Source organism: Felis catus, chromosome A3 (genome assembly GCF_018350175.1).
Source record: "Felis catus isolate Fca126 chromosome A3, F.catus_Fca126_mat1.0, whole genome shotgun sequence".
NCBI classification, from domain to species: domain Eukaryota; kingdom Metazoa; phylum Chordata; class Mammalia; order Carnivora; family Felidae; genus Felis; species Felis catus.
The window spans coordinates 118352274-118371419 of record NC_058370.1 but is presented as its reverse complement, the minus strand read 5'-3'; the positions used below and the strand labels follow the sequence as shown (position 1 = coordinate 118371419).

Genomic DNA, 19146 nt, shown 5'->3' with positions numbered 1-19146 from the left:
TGCCAGCACAGAGCCTGACCTGGGGCTTGAACTCACAGACTGAGATCATGACCTGAGCTGAAGTCAGACGCTTAACCGACTGAGCCACCCAGGCGCCCCGCATGATTGTCTTTTTCTAAAACAGTGCCTTTTATTCAGTAGTTATTTAATCGAATTGATTTTCCAGATTAACTTTCCTATAAGAAAAAAAAATGTCCTGGCCAGTTTTATTTCTCTTGATTATAGCACAAGTTAATGCCTTATGAATTTTGTTTACAGTGAATTAACCATAGAGAATCCAGTTAATTCTGGGTGTAATGACATAATATATGTTCTAGACTTGGAAAATGAGACCATGGATTCTGGAATACAGCAATCCTCTAAGGTGATTTAATTTCCCTATGTGACATCTCTTCTCTGTTTCAATGCTATAGCAACTAAGAAATGTGTCAAACCTTGGAGTTGGGAAACCATATATATCAGATTTTCTGAGAGTATCTACTGAAGATATCCTAGATTTCTTAAATGTACTTGACCCTCTATTCTAATTTGTACCTGGGAACATATGACACCATACCTGGACCTCTAGGGAATGACTAGTTCCAGAGAAGATGCTTATAGGGCAAGACAGGCCACACGGAAGGCCTTCTTTAAAATTTTGCTTCCATACTCTTTATGCCAAATTGTCCAGCCCAGTCTTAGTGGAATTGTAAAGGAGGTCTTCCCTGAGCGTTGGCTGTCAGGACAGAGCCTGTGAGCAGCTGCAAACAGGAGCAGCAGATGGGCATGGCTCAGAAGAGACACTTGGGCAGTGTGCACATTGGCTGGGCCCTGTCAGGTTGACCTTGGAATGTCCATTGTGATGTCATATATAGTCACAACCTTGAGGGAAAACACTGTTTGGCTGAGAGGGGCATGGGGTTGAGTAATGGCGCCGATTTGGGGGCTGGCCATCCCACTGCCATCATATGTCAGCCTTCCACTATTATTTGGCTTCCTTGTGTGGGGGCTTTGGGGGCTGTTTTCTTGGAAACAGAGCACAGAGCATGTGGCAGTCAAGGCAGACTCAGAGGTATGTAATGCAACAGTCCCTTGAAATTCACTGCTCCCTGTCCCTGCCCCTGAAGCCATGGAAACCCCTACGTCTTGGACCATGGGAGGAATTAGGTGGGGGGAAGAGGGGAGTTGAGATAGGGCCTATGGATGTCTTCCTATAAGTCATGCTCAATCCTGTTCCCTTCAGTTTCTTTCTTTTTCTTTTAGATATTTATTTATTTTGAGAGAGTGAACACGCATGCATGAGTGGGGGACGGGAAGAGAGAGGGTGAGAGGGAATCCCAAGCAAGCTCTGCGATGTCAGTGCAGAGCCCAGTTTGGGACTCCCATCTCACTAACTGTGAGATCATGACCTGAGCCAAGATCAAGAGTCGGATGCTCAACCAACTGAGCTACCCAGGTGCACCCCCTGCTTCAGTTTATTTCAACAAACCTTGAACACCATTTATATATGGCGGTGTACTAGACATTGAGGAAGAATAAAACACCATCCCCACCTTCTAGGAGCTCGAGGTAAAGTGGGGGAGACAGTTAGTCAGATATGTACATAACACAAGGAAAGAGGAAATGTGAATTAATAGAAGTATAAATATTGCTGAAGAGGTGGGAGGTAAAGAGAGTCTTTTGAAGCAGGGTGATCTATAAAATGCCTCTGGGATAGCTCAGGTTTGAGTTGTGCTTCAGAGGAAGGGTAGGGCTTTGAGGGTGGATAGTGTGGATGAAGGAGAGTAGTGAAGACCTTCCAGATGGAAGGAATAGATGGGGGAAAAGCATGGGAAGCTGAAGAGTGTTGGATGTGTTTGAAGAGATGTGCTTGAACTTAAATGGATGGGAGTGTAGAAGTATAGGGAGCACAGTGAGAGAAAAGTTTGGAAAATTGATAGAGATGACATTGTGGAGGGCTTTGAATGCCAAGCTGAACACTTCCTATAAATATTAATTCTGTATGCAGTTGAAAGATGTCAAAGATCTTAGAGACGGGTAAAAATGTGCTTAGATCCGTGCTTTAGAGCAGTGCTTCTCAAACTGTTACATGCATATGAATCAATCAGCTGGGGGTCTTGTTAAAAAGTAGAATGGGGGGGGGGGTGCCCAGCTCTCAGTTAAGCATCTGACTCTGGATTTCGGCTCAGGTCATGCTCTACCAGTTTGTGAATTTGAGCCCCGCATCGGGCTCTGCACTGACAGTATGAAGCCTGCTTGGGATTCTCTCTCTCTCTCTGCCTCTCCCCTACTCATTCTCTCTCTCTCTCTCTCTCTCTCTCTCTCTCTCTCTCTCAAAATAAATAAATAAATAAATAAATAAATAAATAAATAAATAAACAAACAAACAAACAAACAAACTTAAAAATAAAAAAAAAAAGTAGATTCTGATTTAGTAGCTGTGGGGTAGGGATTGAGATTCTGCCTTTGTAACAAGCTCCCAGGTGATGCTACTGCTGTTGGACCAAGGACCACACTTTTTTTCTTTTAAGGAAGAAACATTTTAGTTTAGTTTAGTTTAGTTTTAAATTTTAATTCCAGTATAGTTAACATACAGTATTATATTAGTTTCAAGTATACAATGTAATGAGTCAACAATTTTATACATTACCCAGTGCTCATCATGGTAAGTGTACTCTTAATCCCCTTCACCTATTTCACCCTCCCCTCCCCACACCTCCCCTCTGATAACCATCTATTTGTTCTCTATAGTTAAGAGTCTGGGGGGGGGGCGCCTGGGTGGATCAATCCGTTAAGCATCGGCCTTTGGCTCAGGTCATGATCTTGGGGTTCACGAGTTCGAGCCCCATGTGGGGCTGTGTGCTGACAGCTCAGAGCCTGGAGCTTGCTTCAGATTCTGTGTCTCCCTCTCTCTCTGCCTCTCTCCTGCTCACACTGTGTCCCCCCTCTCTCTCAAAAATAAACATTAAAAAAAAACCTTTATACTTGGGTCTGTTTTTTGGTTTGTCCTTTTTTTTTTTTTCAAAATGTTTATTTATTTTTGGGAGCAGGATGAGGGGCAGAGAGAGGGAGACAGAGGATCTGAAGCAGGCTCTGCACTGTCAGTACAGAGCCCAATGTGGGGCTTGAACTCACAAACTGTGAGATGATGACCTGAACTGAAGTGGGACGCTTAACCAACTGAGCCACTCAAGTGCCCCATGGTTTGTCTTTTTATTTTTCCTTTGTTCTTTTGTTTTGTTTCTTAAGTTCCACATATGAGTGAAATCATGTGGAATTTGTCTTTCTCTGCCTGGTTTATTTCGCCTAGCATTATACTCTCTAGATCCATCCATGTTGTTGCAAATGGCATCATTTCATTCTTTTTTATGCCTGAATTCCATTGTATCTGTATACCACATATTCTTTACCGATTCATCTTTCAATGGACACTTGAGCTGCTTTTGTAATTTGCCTATTGTAAATAACGTTGCTATAAACATAGTGTGCATATACCCTTTCAAATTAGCATTTTCATAGTTTTGGGGTAAATACTCAATAGTACAATTACTGGATTATATGTTAATTCTATTTTTAATTTTTTGAGAGACCTTCATACTGTTTTTCATAGTGGCTGCACCTGTTTGGATTCCCACCATCAGTGCGTGAGAGTTCCTTTTTCTCCACATCCTTGCCAATACTTGTTTCTTGTGTTACTGATTTTAGCCATTCTGACAGGTGTGAGGTGATAGCTTATAGTAGTTTTGATTTTCATTTCCCTGATGATGAGTGATTTTGACCATCTTTTCATGTGTCTACTGGCCATCTGTATGTCATATTTGGAGAAATGTCTATTCATCTCTTCTGCCCGTTTTTAATTGGACTATTTGTGGGTTTTGGTGTTGCGTTTTGTAAGCTCTTTATGAATTTTAGATACACTTTATCGGATATGTCATTTGCAAATATCTTCTCCCATTCAGTAGGTTGTCTTTTAGTTTAATTGATTGTTTCCTTCACTGTGCAGAAGCTTTTTGTTTTGATGTAGTCCCAATAGTTTATTTTTGCTTTTGTTTCCCTTGCCTCAGGAGACATATCTAGAAAAATGTTGCTGTGGTCAATGTCAAATTACTGCCTGTGCTTTCTTCAAGGATTTTTTTGGTTTCAGGTTTCACATTCAGGTCCTTAATCCATTTTGAGTTTATTTTTGTGTATGGTGTAAGAAAATGGTCCAGTTTCATTCTTTTGCATGTAAATGTCCAGTTTTCCCAACACCATTTGTTTAGCAGACTGTCTTTTCCCCACTGCATATTCTTGCCTCCTTTGTTGAGGATTACTTGACCATATAATCATGGGTTTATTTCTGAGCTTTCTATTCTGTTCCTTTGATCTCTGTGTCTGTTTTTGGTGCCAATACCACACTGTTTTGATTACTATAGCTTTTTAGTATATCTTGAAATGTGGAATTGTGGTATCTCTAGATTTGTGGGTATGTGGGTGTGTGTGTTTTCAAGATTGCTTTGGCTGTTCGTGGTCTTTTGTGGTTCCATATACATTGTATGATTGTTTATTCTAGTTTTGTGAAAAATGCTATTGGTATTTTGATAGGGATTGCATGAAATCTGTAGATTGCTTTGGGTAGTATGGACATTTTAACAATATTTGTTCTTCTGAGCCATGAGCATGAAATGCCTTTCCATTTGTGCCATCTCCAGTTTTTTCATCGGTGTTTTATAGTTTTCTGAGTGCAGGTCTTTGACCTCCTAAGTTTAATCCTAGGTATTCTATTATTTTTGGTGCAATTGTAAATGGGATTGTTTTCTTAATTTCTCTTTCTACGGTTCATTATTCGTGTATATAAATGTAGTGGATTTCTGTACGGTGATTTTGTATCCTGTAACCTGACTGACTCAGGACGACATTTTGAGAGGAAAGCTTTAAAATAACTCCAGGAAGCATCTATGGCAGTTGCCTGGGTAGCTAAGCCAATCGGAGGCTCTATTAATGATGTAGTGGGAAGAAGGGGAAGGGGTGTTAAAGAATTAGAGCAGAAAGGTAGGAGAGAGGTCCTGGATGCATTCCTCAAATGTTTATCACCCACTACCACCATATACAAGGTGCTACTGTAGGCACAATGGATACAGCAGTAAATGCAAGGGACAAAAATCTTTGCCCTCAGGGAGGTATTGTGGTGAAAGTTTGGATGTGGAAAGTAAAGCAGAAAGAGAGAGAAGGGAGTGAATCTTTTTTCCTGATTGGATCTCAAATACAAGAGTTAATTATGAATATTATCATTGTTTTCCTACAAGGACTGTACTTATCTTTGTATCCCCTGTGCCTAGTATGCTGCGTGGCATTTAGTAAGTGCTCCCTATATGTTGGTGAAATGAATAAATGACTTCTCAACTTTAACCCTGAGTGAATGGCAAGATGATGGCATTTTGAACGATGTAGGAAACATTAGACAGAAGTTGTGAGTGTGGTAGGAGGCGGAACATGAACTATTACGTTTGAAGTGCTTGTAAAATTTATGTGGAGATATTCATCTAGCCACTCAAATTAATGGTATAGACCTGTGCTTTCCAATCTGGTATCCACTGACCACCTGTGGCCATTTAAATTTAAATTAATCAAATCACATAAAATTTAAAATTCAGTTCCTTCATTGCCCTATTGACATTTCACTATCACATGTGGCTAGAGATTATCATGTTGGACAGAGCGGAAATAGAATATGTCCATCATCAGAGAAAAAAATCTATTGGACAGCACTAGCCTACCTTCCAGATCTTGGAGATAGATATAGTTGTCAATGTATTTGGCCACAAAGTCTTTTCAGTTTTTTTCTCAGAAACATCTCTCAGATACAACAATCCAGATTATTATTGCCTTAACTAGGACTTCATGTATTTACAGTATGCTAGCTTGTCTCCTGCAAACTTTTTCCAGCCTAGTGCATAAAGAGACCCTGACTCTACAAGACAAAAACCACCCACACAAAACTTCCCGCAGCTGATTGCGTCACTCTGCCAAAAGTAACTAACTAAATGAATAAAATCTCTCAGCATCCTCTGTCTGCAACAGCATTTCCCAACCTGGTTTGACCCTCAAACTTCTTTCATTGTCAAAAATTTGTCAACCCCCTTGGGAATTTAAACATCATTTTTATCTCTTTTTCATCATATATGGTAAATGACTTTAGGTAAATAATATTTCATTTTAGACGAGATTGGGCGCGTTCAGGGTGGTATGGCCGTAGACAATAATATTTCATTTTAAAACAGCATGGTTTTTAAAATTGCAAAGTTCACTTTAATACCATCTTTAAGAGAAAGAGAAAAGACAAATGTCCACTTTTTCCCCATGTAACAAGTGATGCATGATATCTAATTGACTTGGACAGGTATGAATTGTTCCACAACAATTAGGTATAAAAAAAAGGGCAAATATATTTCCTTGTCTGTTATCAAGTTTAATCTAGTTTAAACCTCCTATCACCTAGGTTGGCAAAAAAATCCAGTATCAGTTTTAACTCCCCAACCTTTGTATTGTATAAGAACTTTGGAGTTTGTTTTTGTTTTTAATTTTTTTAAATGTTTGTGTATTTTTGAGAGAGAGAGAGGGAGAGAGAGAGAGAGAGAGAGAGAGAGAGAGAGAGAAAGAGAGAGAGAACGTGAGTGGGGGAGGGGCAGAGAGAGAGGGAGACACAGAATCTGAAGCAGGTTCCAGACTCTGAGCTGTCAGCACACAGCCTCACGTAGGGCTTGAACTCATGAACCCCAAGATCATGACCTGAGCCAAAGTCTGAAGCTTAACTGACTGAGCCACCCAGGCGCCCCAAGAACTCTGGAGTTTGTGCCATTTGTCCAAAATGGCAGAGGATCAGGTCCTTAAACCATGGGAATAAGTGTTGCTTTTTTTCCTTGCCATCTGAAGGCAAAAACTGTGGCTCAACGCCTTTGTGCCAAGCTTGGTCACAGAGACGTTTGCTAAAGTCCTCAGTATACTACATCTGAGATGTTAACACCAGGAGGGCTAAATCCCACCATGCTCAGGGCCTCACTATTCCGGTGTATCAGCAGCCTCAGTGTTGTTTCCATTTCAGGGAGCCAGCTTCCTTTTCTTCTCAACCCTGAAAGCACTAAACACTAAGCCTCTGGCACAATTCAGCTTAAAACCCCCCACAGATCTAGTCTTAGATGAGGGGTGTCTCTTACATTCCTGCTAATTTTTTCAGCATGTGAAACTTAACTCCCTGCCATGGATTAGGGGAACCAAGACCTTAAGAACAAAGGCCTAGCTGCCCTCTTTGGTGAGAGGAAACAGCAGTTTCTTTCCCAGAAAGATGTAGCAAGAAAACAAAGTGTAGTGTAAATTACTCAGTGTCACCTTGCTACATAATTAATAAACTTTCTTAGTACCTATGTATGTAAGAAAAAGCTTTTTTGTCAAATATACTTTTCAGTCAAGCATGATGATATACAGCAAAATGCACAGATCTTATGTGTACAGTTTGATGAGTTTTGATAAATTTATATACCCATTAACTAGCACCCCAATCAAGCTTATAATATTGCTATAATCATGGAGAGTTCCTTCATGATCTTTTCTAGTCTGTTCTCCTCCCACTCAGAGGCAACCTCTATTCTGATGTCTATGGTCATGGATTAATTTGCCTCTTCTTGAAACTTGTAAAAATAAAATTATACATCTATTGGTACGTGAATGGATCAAGAACATGTGTATATACACACTTAACTGACTGAACCACCCCAGACACCCCTGCTATGTTTAATTTTACTAGATGATAGCAAACAGTTCTCTAAAGTGATTATACCAGTTTATACTTCCATCAATAGAGTATGAGAGTTCTAGTTTTTCCACATTCTTGTTAACACCAGCCATAAAACCCCCAAAACCTTGCCATTTGCAACAACATGGATGGATCTAGAGAGTATAATACCTAGTGAAATAAGTCAGTGAGAGTGAGGCGCCTGGGTGACCCAGTCGCTTAGGCGTCCGACTTCAGATCAGGTCATGATCTCGCGGTCTGTGGGTTTGAGCCCTGCATCAGGCTCTGTGCTGACAGCTCAGATCCTGGTGCCTGCTTCGGATTCTGTGTCTCCCTTTTCTCTCTCTCTCTGCCCCTCCCTGCTCACACTCTGTCTCTCAAAAATAAATAAAAATGTTTAATAAAAACAAATTTAAAAAACCACAGAAAGACAAATACCTTATGATTTCACTCATATGTGGAATTTAAGAAACAAAACAAAGGAACAAAAAAAAAAAAGAAAGAAAAGAGAGACAAACCAAAAAAAAGACTCTTAACCATAGAGAACAAACCCCGAGGGGAGGTGGGAGGGGATAGGTGAAATAGGTGAAGGGTATTAAGAGTATACTACCTTTTGTTTTGTTTTAAGACTCTGTTTCTTTTTCTTTCTTTCTTTCTTTCTTTCTTTCTTTCTTTCTTTCTTTCTTTCTTTCTTTCTTTCTTTCTCTTTCTTTTTAAAGTAATCTCTACACCCAACATGGGGCTTGAACCTACAACCCCAAGATTAAGAGTTGTATACTCTACCTACAGAGCCAGCCATACATCCTAAGAGTATACTATCTTGGTGAGCACCGAATAATATACGGAAGTGTTGAATCTCTATACTGTACACCTGAAAGTAATATAACACTGTATATTAACTACACTGGAGTTAAAATTTTTAAAATAAGAATAAAAAATAGAGTAATACAGTATATATTGTTTTGTATCTGGCTTCTTTTGTTGAACATAATGTTTTTGAGATTCACATGTTGACGACAAATTCTTTTTTTTCTTTTTCTTTTCTTTTTCTTTAATTTGAGAGAGAGAGATTGAGTATGTGAGTGGGGAAAAGGAGCAGAGGGAGAGAGAGAGAGAATCCCAAGCAGGCCTGACTCAGGACCAATCCCACAACCCTGGGATCATGACCTGAACTGAAACCAAGAGCCAGATGCTCAACTGACTGAGCCACCCAGGCACCCTAGTTGACAACAAATTTTATTTTATTTATTTATTTATTTGACAACTAATTTTATTTAAACAAAAATTTTTTTTTCAACATTTATTTATTTTTGGGACAGAGCGAGACAGAGCGTGAATGGGGGAGGGGCAGAGAGAGAGGGAGACACAGAATCGGAAACAGGCTCCAGGCTCTGAGCCATCAGCCCAGAGCCCGACACGGGCCTCGAACTCACGGACCGCGAGATCGTGACCTGGCTGAAGTCGGACGCTTAACCGACTGCGCCACCCAGGCGCCCCGTCAACTAATTTTAAAGTGACATTAGGTCATGCTTGTTAGTTTGGGACCACAATGTATAAATAAATGTAGAATGCAATTTAACTGCCTGTTGTGGCATAAAAAATAGACAAAAAATTGCCTTTATGACCCAGTGGGTGGCATTCTTGCATACTGCATTTCAAAAAGTCAGGCATTTTTTATAATTAAAAATGTACATACCTGTATGACAAGATAAAGTCTCAAGATGTTAATTGTAAATGATACATTGTTGGTGTGGAACCCTATTTCTAGTAGGCTAGGAATTGCTTGGCCATATACTATGTTTAATTAAATTAATTAATTAATTAATTAATTAATTAATAAACTTTATTTATTTTGAGAGAGACAGCATGGAGCAGGGGAGGAGCAGAGAGAGAGGGAGAGAGAGATTCCGAAGCAGGCTCTGTGCTGACAGCATGAGGCTCAGCGCAGGGCTCAATCCCGCAAACCTTGAGATCATGACCTGAGCTCAAATCAAGAGTCCGTCACTTAACTGACTGAACCACCCCAGACGCCCCTGCTGTGTTTAATTTTAGTAGATGATAGCAAACAGTTCTCTAAAGTAATTATACCACTATACTTCCATTAATAGAGTATGAGAGTTCTAGTTTTTCCACATTCTTGTTAACCCTTGACTTTGTCGACCTTATTAATTTTAGACACTCCAGGTATTATGCTTGCGTTGTGGTTTTAATGCACATTTCCCTGATTGCTAATGATATTGAGAAACTTCCTATGTTTTTTGGCCATTTGAAAATCCTCTTTTGTGATCTGCCTGTCCAATTTTTTGCCCATTTTTAATGATTGGGTTGTCAGCCTTTTACTTATTAATTTGTGGGAATTCTTTAAATATTATAGATATGAGTTGTTGGTCGGCTATAGGTATGAAAAATAAACACTCCCACTCCGTGGCTTATCTTTTCACTCACAATGGTGTATTAATGAACAGAAGTTCTTAATTTTAATGAAATCCAGTGTATCAGTTTTTACTTTTATGGTGAGGTCTTTTTTGTTGTTGTTTCCAATGTAAGAAATCTTTGCCAGTCCCCAGGCTATGACGATAGTCTTCTAGGTTTCTTTCTTTCTTTTTTTCTTTTACATTAAGGTCTATGATCCATCTCAAGTTACTTTTTGTGTATGGTGTAATTTGTCTATGGTATAATGTATTGAAGTTCTTTTTTTTTTTTTTTTTTTAAACTCTAGAGAAATATCCAATTCCTTCAGTGGGGCAGGAAGTAGGGTGAGATGAGTGAGGCATTCGCCTTGGGCACACAATTGAAGGGGCACCAAAAAAACCCCTTAGTAATCAAGGTAATATTTAATACAATGTTATTTACAAATCAAAATTAATGTGGAAAATCTATGATGAACAAAATATCAGAATTTTTATTTTTTTAAATTTATTTTAATTAATTAATTTTTTTTTTATAAATTTTTTTTCAACGTTTATTTATTTTTGGGACAGAGAGAGACAGAGCATGAACGGGGGAGGGGCAGAGAGAGGGAGACACAGAATCGGAAACAGGCTCCAGGCTCTGAGCCATCAGCCCAGAGCCTGACGCGGGGCTCGAACTCACAGACCGCAAGATCATGACCTGGCTGAAGTCGGACGCTTAACCGACTGCGCCACCCAGGCGCCCCAAAATATCAGAATTTTTAAATCTGACCCTCCACTTGTATGACTCTGCCTCATCAGCCCACTCTAAATCCTAGTACTTTCTCCCAGCAGCATTTATTGAAAATACCATCAATTTTTTTCCTTGCATTGTATTAGTACACATAAATCAGGTAAATGTATACATGTGTGGGTCTGTTTCAGGACTTCATTTTGCTACGTTAGTCTATCTTTGCACAATACCTCACTGTATTTATTAATGTGGCTTTGTGGTAAGTCTTGAAATTTGGTTGTGTCTTACCACTTTTATCTTCTTCACAATTGTCTTAGTTATTCTCAGTCATTGACATTTCTATATAAATTTTTGAATCATCCTGTTGTCATGCAAAAACATGCAGGATTTTGATTGGAATTGCATCAAATTTATGGGTCAGATTAAGGATAATTGACATACTAAAAATAATGAGTCTTCTGTTCACAAATGTGTGTCTCTCCATTTATTTAAGCCTTCCTAATTTCTCTTAATAAAATTTAGTTTTCAATAAAGAGGGTTTTATGAAGCTATAGTAAATGATTCTTTTCATCTTTATTAGGGAAATTTTTAAACAAATCAAAAGCATGTAGAAGTGTATAATGAATAGGGGTGCCTGGGTGGCTTAGTTGGTTGATTGTCTGACTGGATTTCGACTCAGGTCATGATCTCATGGTTTGTAAGTTCAAGCCCCACATCAGGCTTCATGTTGACAACATGGAGCTTGCTTGGGATTCTTTCTCTCCCCATCTCTCTACCCCTCCCCAGCTGATGCTCACACGGTCTCTCAAAATAAATAAATAAACTTAAAAAAAAAAGAAGTGTATAATGAATTCGATGGAATCATGATCCCATCACCCAGCTTCAACTCTGACATTATTTTCAAGCAAATCTCAGATAATATAATTTTATTCATAATTAAATATGTATACCTAAAAGGTAAGGACTCTTTAAAAAGAAATAATCACAATATTTTAATCACAATGTTATTATTATGTCTAAAAACTTAACAACAATCTTTGAATACCATCAAATATCCATCAGTATTCAAATTCCAATTGTCTCATAAATGATATAAATTATTTTTTATAGTTTGTTTGACTCAAGATCTAAATAAGGTTCACATATTGAGATTGGTTGCTATGTTTATTATTTTTAAAAAATTTTAAATTAAATTTAATTTAAAATTTAAATTTAAAAACAAATTTATTTATTTTTGAGAGACAGAGAAAGACAGAGCGCGAGAGGGGGAGGGGCAGAGAAAGAGGGAGACACAGAATCTGAAGCAGGCTCCAGGCTCTGAGCTGTCAGCACAGAGCCTGATGCGGGGCTCGAGCTCACGAACCGCGAGATCATGACCTGAGCCGAAGTCGGACGCTTAACCGACTAAGCCACCAAGGCGCCCCTATGGTATTTTAAATGTCATTTTCTAGGGGCACATGCTGGGCTCAGTCATTAGAGCATGTGACTTTTGATTTCAGAGTTGTAAATTCAAGCTCCATGTTGGGTGTAGAAATTACTTAAAAATGAAATCTTTAAATAATAAAAAATGCCATTTGCTAAATAATATCAATAGTTGGAAATAAAATAGATCTTTCGGGGCACCTGGGTGGCTCAGTCAGTTGAGTGGCCAACTCTGGATTTCAGCTTAGGTCATGATTTCCAGGTTGTGGGATGGAGCCCCATGTTGGGCTACACACTGAGGGTGGATCCTGCTTAAGATTCTTTTCTCTCTCTCTCTGCCCCTCTGCCTCTCTCCCCCACTCAAGCTCTCTCTCTCTTAAATAAAAAATAAATATTTCTATATTGACCTTTTACCTAAAAATCTTGCTAAATTTGCTTATCAATCCTAAAAATTTATCAGTAGATGCTTTTCCAAAAGCATATTGTGATATTCTACACAATCATATTGTCTGCATATGATAGCTTTATTCCTTCCTTTCTAAGCCTTATGAATTTTATTTCTTTTCTGTGCTCTATTGTACATGCTAGGATTCCCAGTACGATGTTCAATGGATAATGGGGATTTTTATCTTCTTCTTTTTCTTTTCTTTTCTTTTTTTTTTTTTTACGTAGAGGAAAGTTTTATTTATGTGTAATATTTACTGTGTGGTTTTTGCTAATATTGTTTAGCAGATGAAGGAAGTTCCCTTTTATTTCTGGTTTGCTAAGAATTTTAGCATGAATGTGTTTTGGATTTTATCAAGTGCTTTTTCTGCCTCTATTAAGATGTTCAAGGGGTGCCTGGGTGGTTCATTTGGTTAAGTGTCTGACTTCGGCTCAGGTTGTGAGTTCCAGCCCTGCATTGGATTCTCTGCTGTCAGCACAGAGCCTGCTTCAGATCCTCTCTCTGTGTCTGTCTCTGTCTGTCTCTCTCTCTCCCCCCCGCCCCTCCCCCCACACACTGTGTGTGTGTGTGTGTGTGTGTGTGTGTGTGTGTGTCTCAAAAATAAATAAACATAAAAAAAATGTTTGTATGGGGGTACCTGGGTGGCTCAGTCAGTTAAGCATCTGACTCATGATTTTTGCTCAGGTCATGATCTCCAGGTTTGTGAGATGGGACCTCATGTTGAGCTCTGCTCTGACAGCAATGGCCCTGCTTGGGATTCTCTCTCTCTCTCCCTCTCTGCCCCTTCCCCCTATCCTGTCTCTCTCTCTCTCTCAAAAATAATTAAACTTCAAAAAAAAAAAAAAAGAGATGTTCCTATGGTTCTTCTTGTTTATTCTATTAAAGTGCTGAATTACAATGAATTTTTAAAATATTAAGGCAACTGTGAATTCCTGAAATAAACGTAACAGGTTTGTGATATTGTTCATGATCCTTTTTATACATTGTTTGATTAAGTTTGCTGGTATTAAGTTTAGGATTTTTGCATCTGTGTTCTTGAAAGAGATTGGTCTCTAATTTTCCTTTCTTAGTAATGTCTTTATCAGATTTTAGAAGCAAGTTTATTTCAGTTTCCTAAAGTAAAGGGAGAAGTAACCTTTCTACCTCATTAGTATAACCAAGGCATTCCTATCACTCAGGAAATTCCAAGGGTTTTTAAAGCTCTATGTCAGGAATCTGGGACAAACACCGGTTATGTTCTTTACTATAACAGCACACAGGGACACGCATGCACATGAGAGAGAGAGAGAGAGGGAGAGAGAGAAAAGAGAAGAGATTTTGAAGAATTGGCTGATATACTGTGAGAGCTGACAAATCCAAAATCCTTGGGGCAGGCTAGGAACTCAGGCAGGGTTTCTATGTTTTGATCTTTTAAAAAAATTAATTAAATTAAATTAAATTAAATTAAATTAAATTAAATTAAATTATTTTTTAACTGAAGTATAGTTGACACACAATGTTACATTAGTTTCAGGTATACAGCATAGTTATTCAACATATGTTTCAATCTTGAGGCAGAATTCCTTCCTTTTCAGAAAACCTCACACAATCTAAGGCCAACAACTGATTGGAAGATGCCCGTCTACATTATGGAGGGTAATCTGCTTTGCTTAAAGTCTACTGATTTTGGATGTTAATCACATCTAGGGGCTCTTGGCTGGCTCAGTAGGTAGAGCCTATGACTCTTGATCTTGGGGTTGTGAGTCTGAGCCCCATGTTGTGTGTAGAGTTTACTTAAAAATAAAATCTTTATTTTTATTTATTTATTATTATTATTTTAAAATGTTTATTTTTGAGAGACAGAGAGAGAGACACAGCATGAATGGGGGAGGAACAGAGAGAGAGACACAGAGTCCAAGCTCCAAGCTTAACTGACTGAGCCACCCAGGCGCCCCTAAAAATAAAATCTTTTAAAAAATATTAATTGCATCGATGGGGCTCCTGGGTGGCTCAGTTGGTTGAGCGTCCGACTTTGGCTCAGGTCATGATTTCACCGTTTGTGAGTTTGATCCCCAAATCGGGCTCTGTGCTGACAGCTCAGAGCCTTGGGGCCTGCTTTGGATTCTGGGTCTCCCTCTCCCTCTACTCCTCCCCTGCTCATGCTCTGTCTCTCAAAAATAAACAAAAAAAAAAATGTTGATCACATCTAAAAAATACATTCATAGCAACATCTAGACTAGTATTTGGCCACAACTGAATACCATAGCCTCGTACATAAAATTAACTACCACAATGTAAAATTAACATAAAACCAACGATCACATCCCTATAAAACTATAGTTTTAGCTCTTTGGTTTAGCTATTTGATACTTTTTGACTTAATTTTTGTATATAATGCGAAATAAGGGTTCAAATTCATTTTTTTGCATGTGGCTATTCAGATGTCCCAGCACCATTTGTTGAAAAGACTATTCTTTCCCCATTGAATGGTCTTGATACCCATGAAAATCAATTGATTGCAAATATGAGGATTTATTTCTATTCTCAATTCTATTCCATTGATCTATATGTCTATCCTTATGCTAGTACACACGATTTTGATTACTGTAGCTTTACCGAACGTTTTAAAATCAGGAAGTGTGATGGGGCGCCTGGGTGGCACAATCGGTTGGGCGTCCGACTTCAGCCAGGTCACGATCTCGCGGTCCGTGAGTTCAAGCCCCGCATCAGGCTCTGGGCTGATGGCTCGGAGCCTGGAGCCTGTTTCCGATTCTGTGTCTCCCTCTCTCTCTGCCCCTCCCCCGTTCACGCTCTGTCTCTCTCTGTCCCAAAAATAAATAAACGTTGAAAAAAAAAATTAAAAAAAAAAAATCAGGAAGTGTGAGTCCTCTAACTTTATTCTTCTTTTTCAGGATTGTTTTTGTTATTCAAGTCCCTTAGAGTTCCATATGAATATTAAGAACAGCTTTTCCATTTCTACAAAAGAGGACATTGGGATTTTGATGGGATTAAACTGAATCTACAAATTGCTTTAGGAATATAACCATCTTAACAACGTTAAATCTTCTAATCCATTGTTAAGAGATGTCTTCATTTATTTAGGTCTTCTTTGATCTCTTCAACAATGCTTTATAGTTTTCAGGGTACAAGCCTTACATTTCTTTGATTAAATTTATTTCTAAGTAAAGCAAAATTTATTCCTAAGTATTTTATTCTTTTTGATACTAAAAAAATGGAATTATTTTCTTAAGTTCCTTTTCAGATTATTCACTGTGTATAGAAATACAGCTGATTTTTTATGTGCAGATATTGTATTCTGTAACTTTGCTAAATTCTTTTATTAGCTCTAAAAGAATTGTGTATGTGTGTTTATGTGTATTTTTTAGGATTTTCTGTAAATAAGATTATGTTATCTGTGAAGAGAGATTGTTTAACATTTTCCTTTCCCATTTAGATGACTTTTATTTTTATTATTAATTGCTTTGGTTAGAGTTTCCAGTACAATGTTAAAGAGAAGTAGTGAAAATGAGCATCATTGTCTGTTCCCCACCTTGAAGGGAAACCCTTCAATCTTTTATTATTGAGAATGATATTACTTATGGGTTTTTCATAAATGCCCTTTACTATATATTTTTTTTTCCAACGTTTATTTATTTTTGGGACAGAGAGAGACAGAGCATGAACGGGGGAGGGGCAGAGAGAGAGAGGGAGACACAGAATCGGAAACAGGCTCCAGGCTCCGAGCCATTAGCCCAGAGCCTGACGCGGGGCTCGAACTCACGGACCGCGAGATCGTGACCTGGCTGAAGTTGGACGCTCAACCGACTGCGCCACCCAGGTGCCCCAATGCCCTTTACTATATTGAAGAAGTTTTCTACTATCCCTAGTTTTGTTGAGTGTTTTCATTTAAAAAAAAAATCATGTATGAGCGTTGGATTTTGCCAATGCTTTTTCTCCATCAATTGAGACAATCATTCAGTTTTTCCCCCTTCATATTATTAATGTGGTATATCTCATTTATTTACTTTCTTATGTTGAACCACTCTAGCATTCTTGGAAGAAATCTTGCTTTCAACACTTCCGTCCAACACTGCTTAGCTGAACCATTTGGCAATACTGTGGATCATATTGTGTATGCTCTTCTAATACACTCTCAGAGACTGATGTCCTGATTCAAAAGGAAGAAATAAAAACCGTTTTATTTGAAATGGTAACAAATGTCATTTATGCCTTTAAAATGACCTGGAACACCCTTGCAAAACAAAACAAAACAAAACAAAACAAAACAAAACAAAACAACCCCAGGAGTTTACAAACTACTGATTGGGAAATTCTGACCTACAGGATAAAAGAAAAATGCCACTGTTTGGCAAACTCTGGCTTCCATCTACATTTTCAGCTTTGCCTCTCACTACTTAGCAAAGGGCACCTGACAATCATTACTTTATAATCTTCTTGGTGATGTTCCCACTTGTTTGGAATGCTCTTTCTTTATCCAAAAATCTTCTGATTCTTCAAACTTCAGTACAAATGGCAACTTCTTGAGTAATTTTTCCCTTCTCTCCCAGGCAGTTAATTACTGTCCTCTTTATTCCCTAACACTTATATTCCTTTCTTTCTTTTTTTTTTTAGCATTTCTTTTTTGTTTTGTTTATTTATTTATTTTGAAAGGGAGAGAGAGAATGAGTGTGCACATGCACACACACACACACACACACACACACACACACACGGGGGAGGGGCAGAGAGAGGGAGAGAATCCCAAGCAGGGTCTGGCTCTGTGCTGTTAGTGTGGAGTCTGGAGCCTGCCTCATGGCTCAATCTCATGAATCATGAGATCATGACCTGAGCTGAAATCAAGAGTCAGATGCTTAACCGACCGAGCCACCTAGGCGCCCCTAACACTTCTATTTCTGTTACAGCATTTACCACACAATATTGTAACTTGACTGTTTAGACATCTGTTTTCCCTATTAGTGTGAGTTCTCAGAATACAGGAATTATGTTTATCTTTGTTGTCCCAGCACTGGATATAATACCTAGAACTTAGTAAGTACTCATGAAATGATTCATGAATAAATGAATGGGGTCATAATTGTTGCTGTGGTTATGGATACCCACTGGATTAATATTTGTGTCTATAAGATGGACTGTGCTGTTGATAAATTCTCTAACCTAGAACGTTTTCTGATTTTATTTTTTCTTTTTGTGCCTCTCTAGACTTCAAAGCAGCATAAATTGAAAAAGATCAAGAAATTCACAGGTCAGAAAGATCCTATCCTTTATTCTTCAGCTCAAGGCTCATGACATCAACTATGGGTCTGCTTTAAGATTCTTGCCTTTAATAGTAGGTGGAGAGAAGGAGGTTGAAAGATTATGTAAATGAAAGAAATGTGCCTATTCTTTCCAACGTCTCTAAAGATGCTAGATTCTTTCTAGCAACTTCCAAAGAGATGTAAACAGCTTTATAATTCTATGCTTCCTTTCCTAATCTCCTTTTGTACACAACTCAAAGCACCAGGAAAGAAATTTGGTGAAATTAGAGAATACAGAAGGGGTAACTACCAAGAGTTTGGTGCAGGAAGTTTCAATACCTTTTTTCCCTGTCATGGACACTGGATAGACTCTCTTGGAGTAAAAGATATGTATTATGAATTTTATTTCCCCTACTCCAACTCCCTACTACCATGATTGTTCCTGCTCTTTCCAATGGCTTCCATCTACTACATGGTGAAGGCAACATAGTATAGTTTAAAATAGAAAAACTTGAGACCTAGGTTAAGTCTGAACTCTACCACTAATTAATTTTATGATCCTGGACATCATTTCACCATTGTTTCCTTATTTGTAAAACAAGGGGGCTGAACAAGGTAGTATCAATAATTTTGATGCTGATAGACTCTTTACCCCTACTCCCAGCTTCCCAGTGGGAAGAAAATCTCAGAATGGGTTGCCCTGAAGCTAACCTGATGAAATGGTGAGTAAAGCTGATCTTCACTATCTATTCTTTCTCTCTTCAGCCTACCCTACTGATAAACTCTGTAAAATTAGGAGTAAGCTAGGACTATTTTACTTCACTCACTATGATAGCTGTTTCCTTTACAAGTTAAGTCACTCTTCTTAATGGTTTCTTTACTAGTACTTTAATATCACTTCAACTACACTGATACACTCTCTTATATCCAGTTTTTCAGGACTCCCTGTGGGATGGGCCCAGGAGTATATACTCTGGTCAATGGAGAGAAGTCTTCAACAGATCTTCCAACACCTGGAATGTGCAAGGTCAGGGAAAGTAGTAGTTTCTAGGTGGGAACTGCAGCAGGTGGTAGAGCCCCCCACCCCCTTTTTTTAAGTAAACTCTTTGGGGCTTGAACTCAACCCTGAGATCAACAGTCACATGCTCTACGGA

The 19146-nt window shown here is 38.6% G+C and overlaps 1 protein-coding gene across 2 annotated transcripts in view; it reads left to right on the top strand.

The window, feature by feature from the left end:
• Positions 1-69: 69 nt before the first annotated feature.
• LOC109498324 overlaps positions 70-19146 on the top strand; it is a 38863-nt gene continuing 19786 nt past the window's right edge. Inside the window, exons 1-4 of one of the 2 annotated variants that reach the window (XM_019827751.3) lie at positions 70-1051; positions 17958-18000; positions 18657-18714; positions 18924-19019. In XM_019827751.3, the coding sequence (XP_019683310.3) occupies positions 908-1051; positions 17958-18000; positions 18657-18714; positions 18924-19019 (341 nt within the window). In that variant the 5' untranslated portion in view covers positions 70-907. The remainder of the gene's footprint in view (positions 1052-17957; positions 18001-18656; positions 18715-18923; positions 19020-19146) is intronic. The other variant, XM_045054789.1, reaches the window with a different exon arrangement.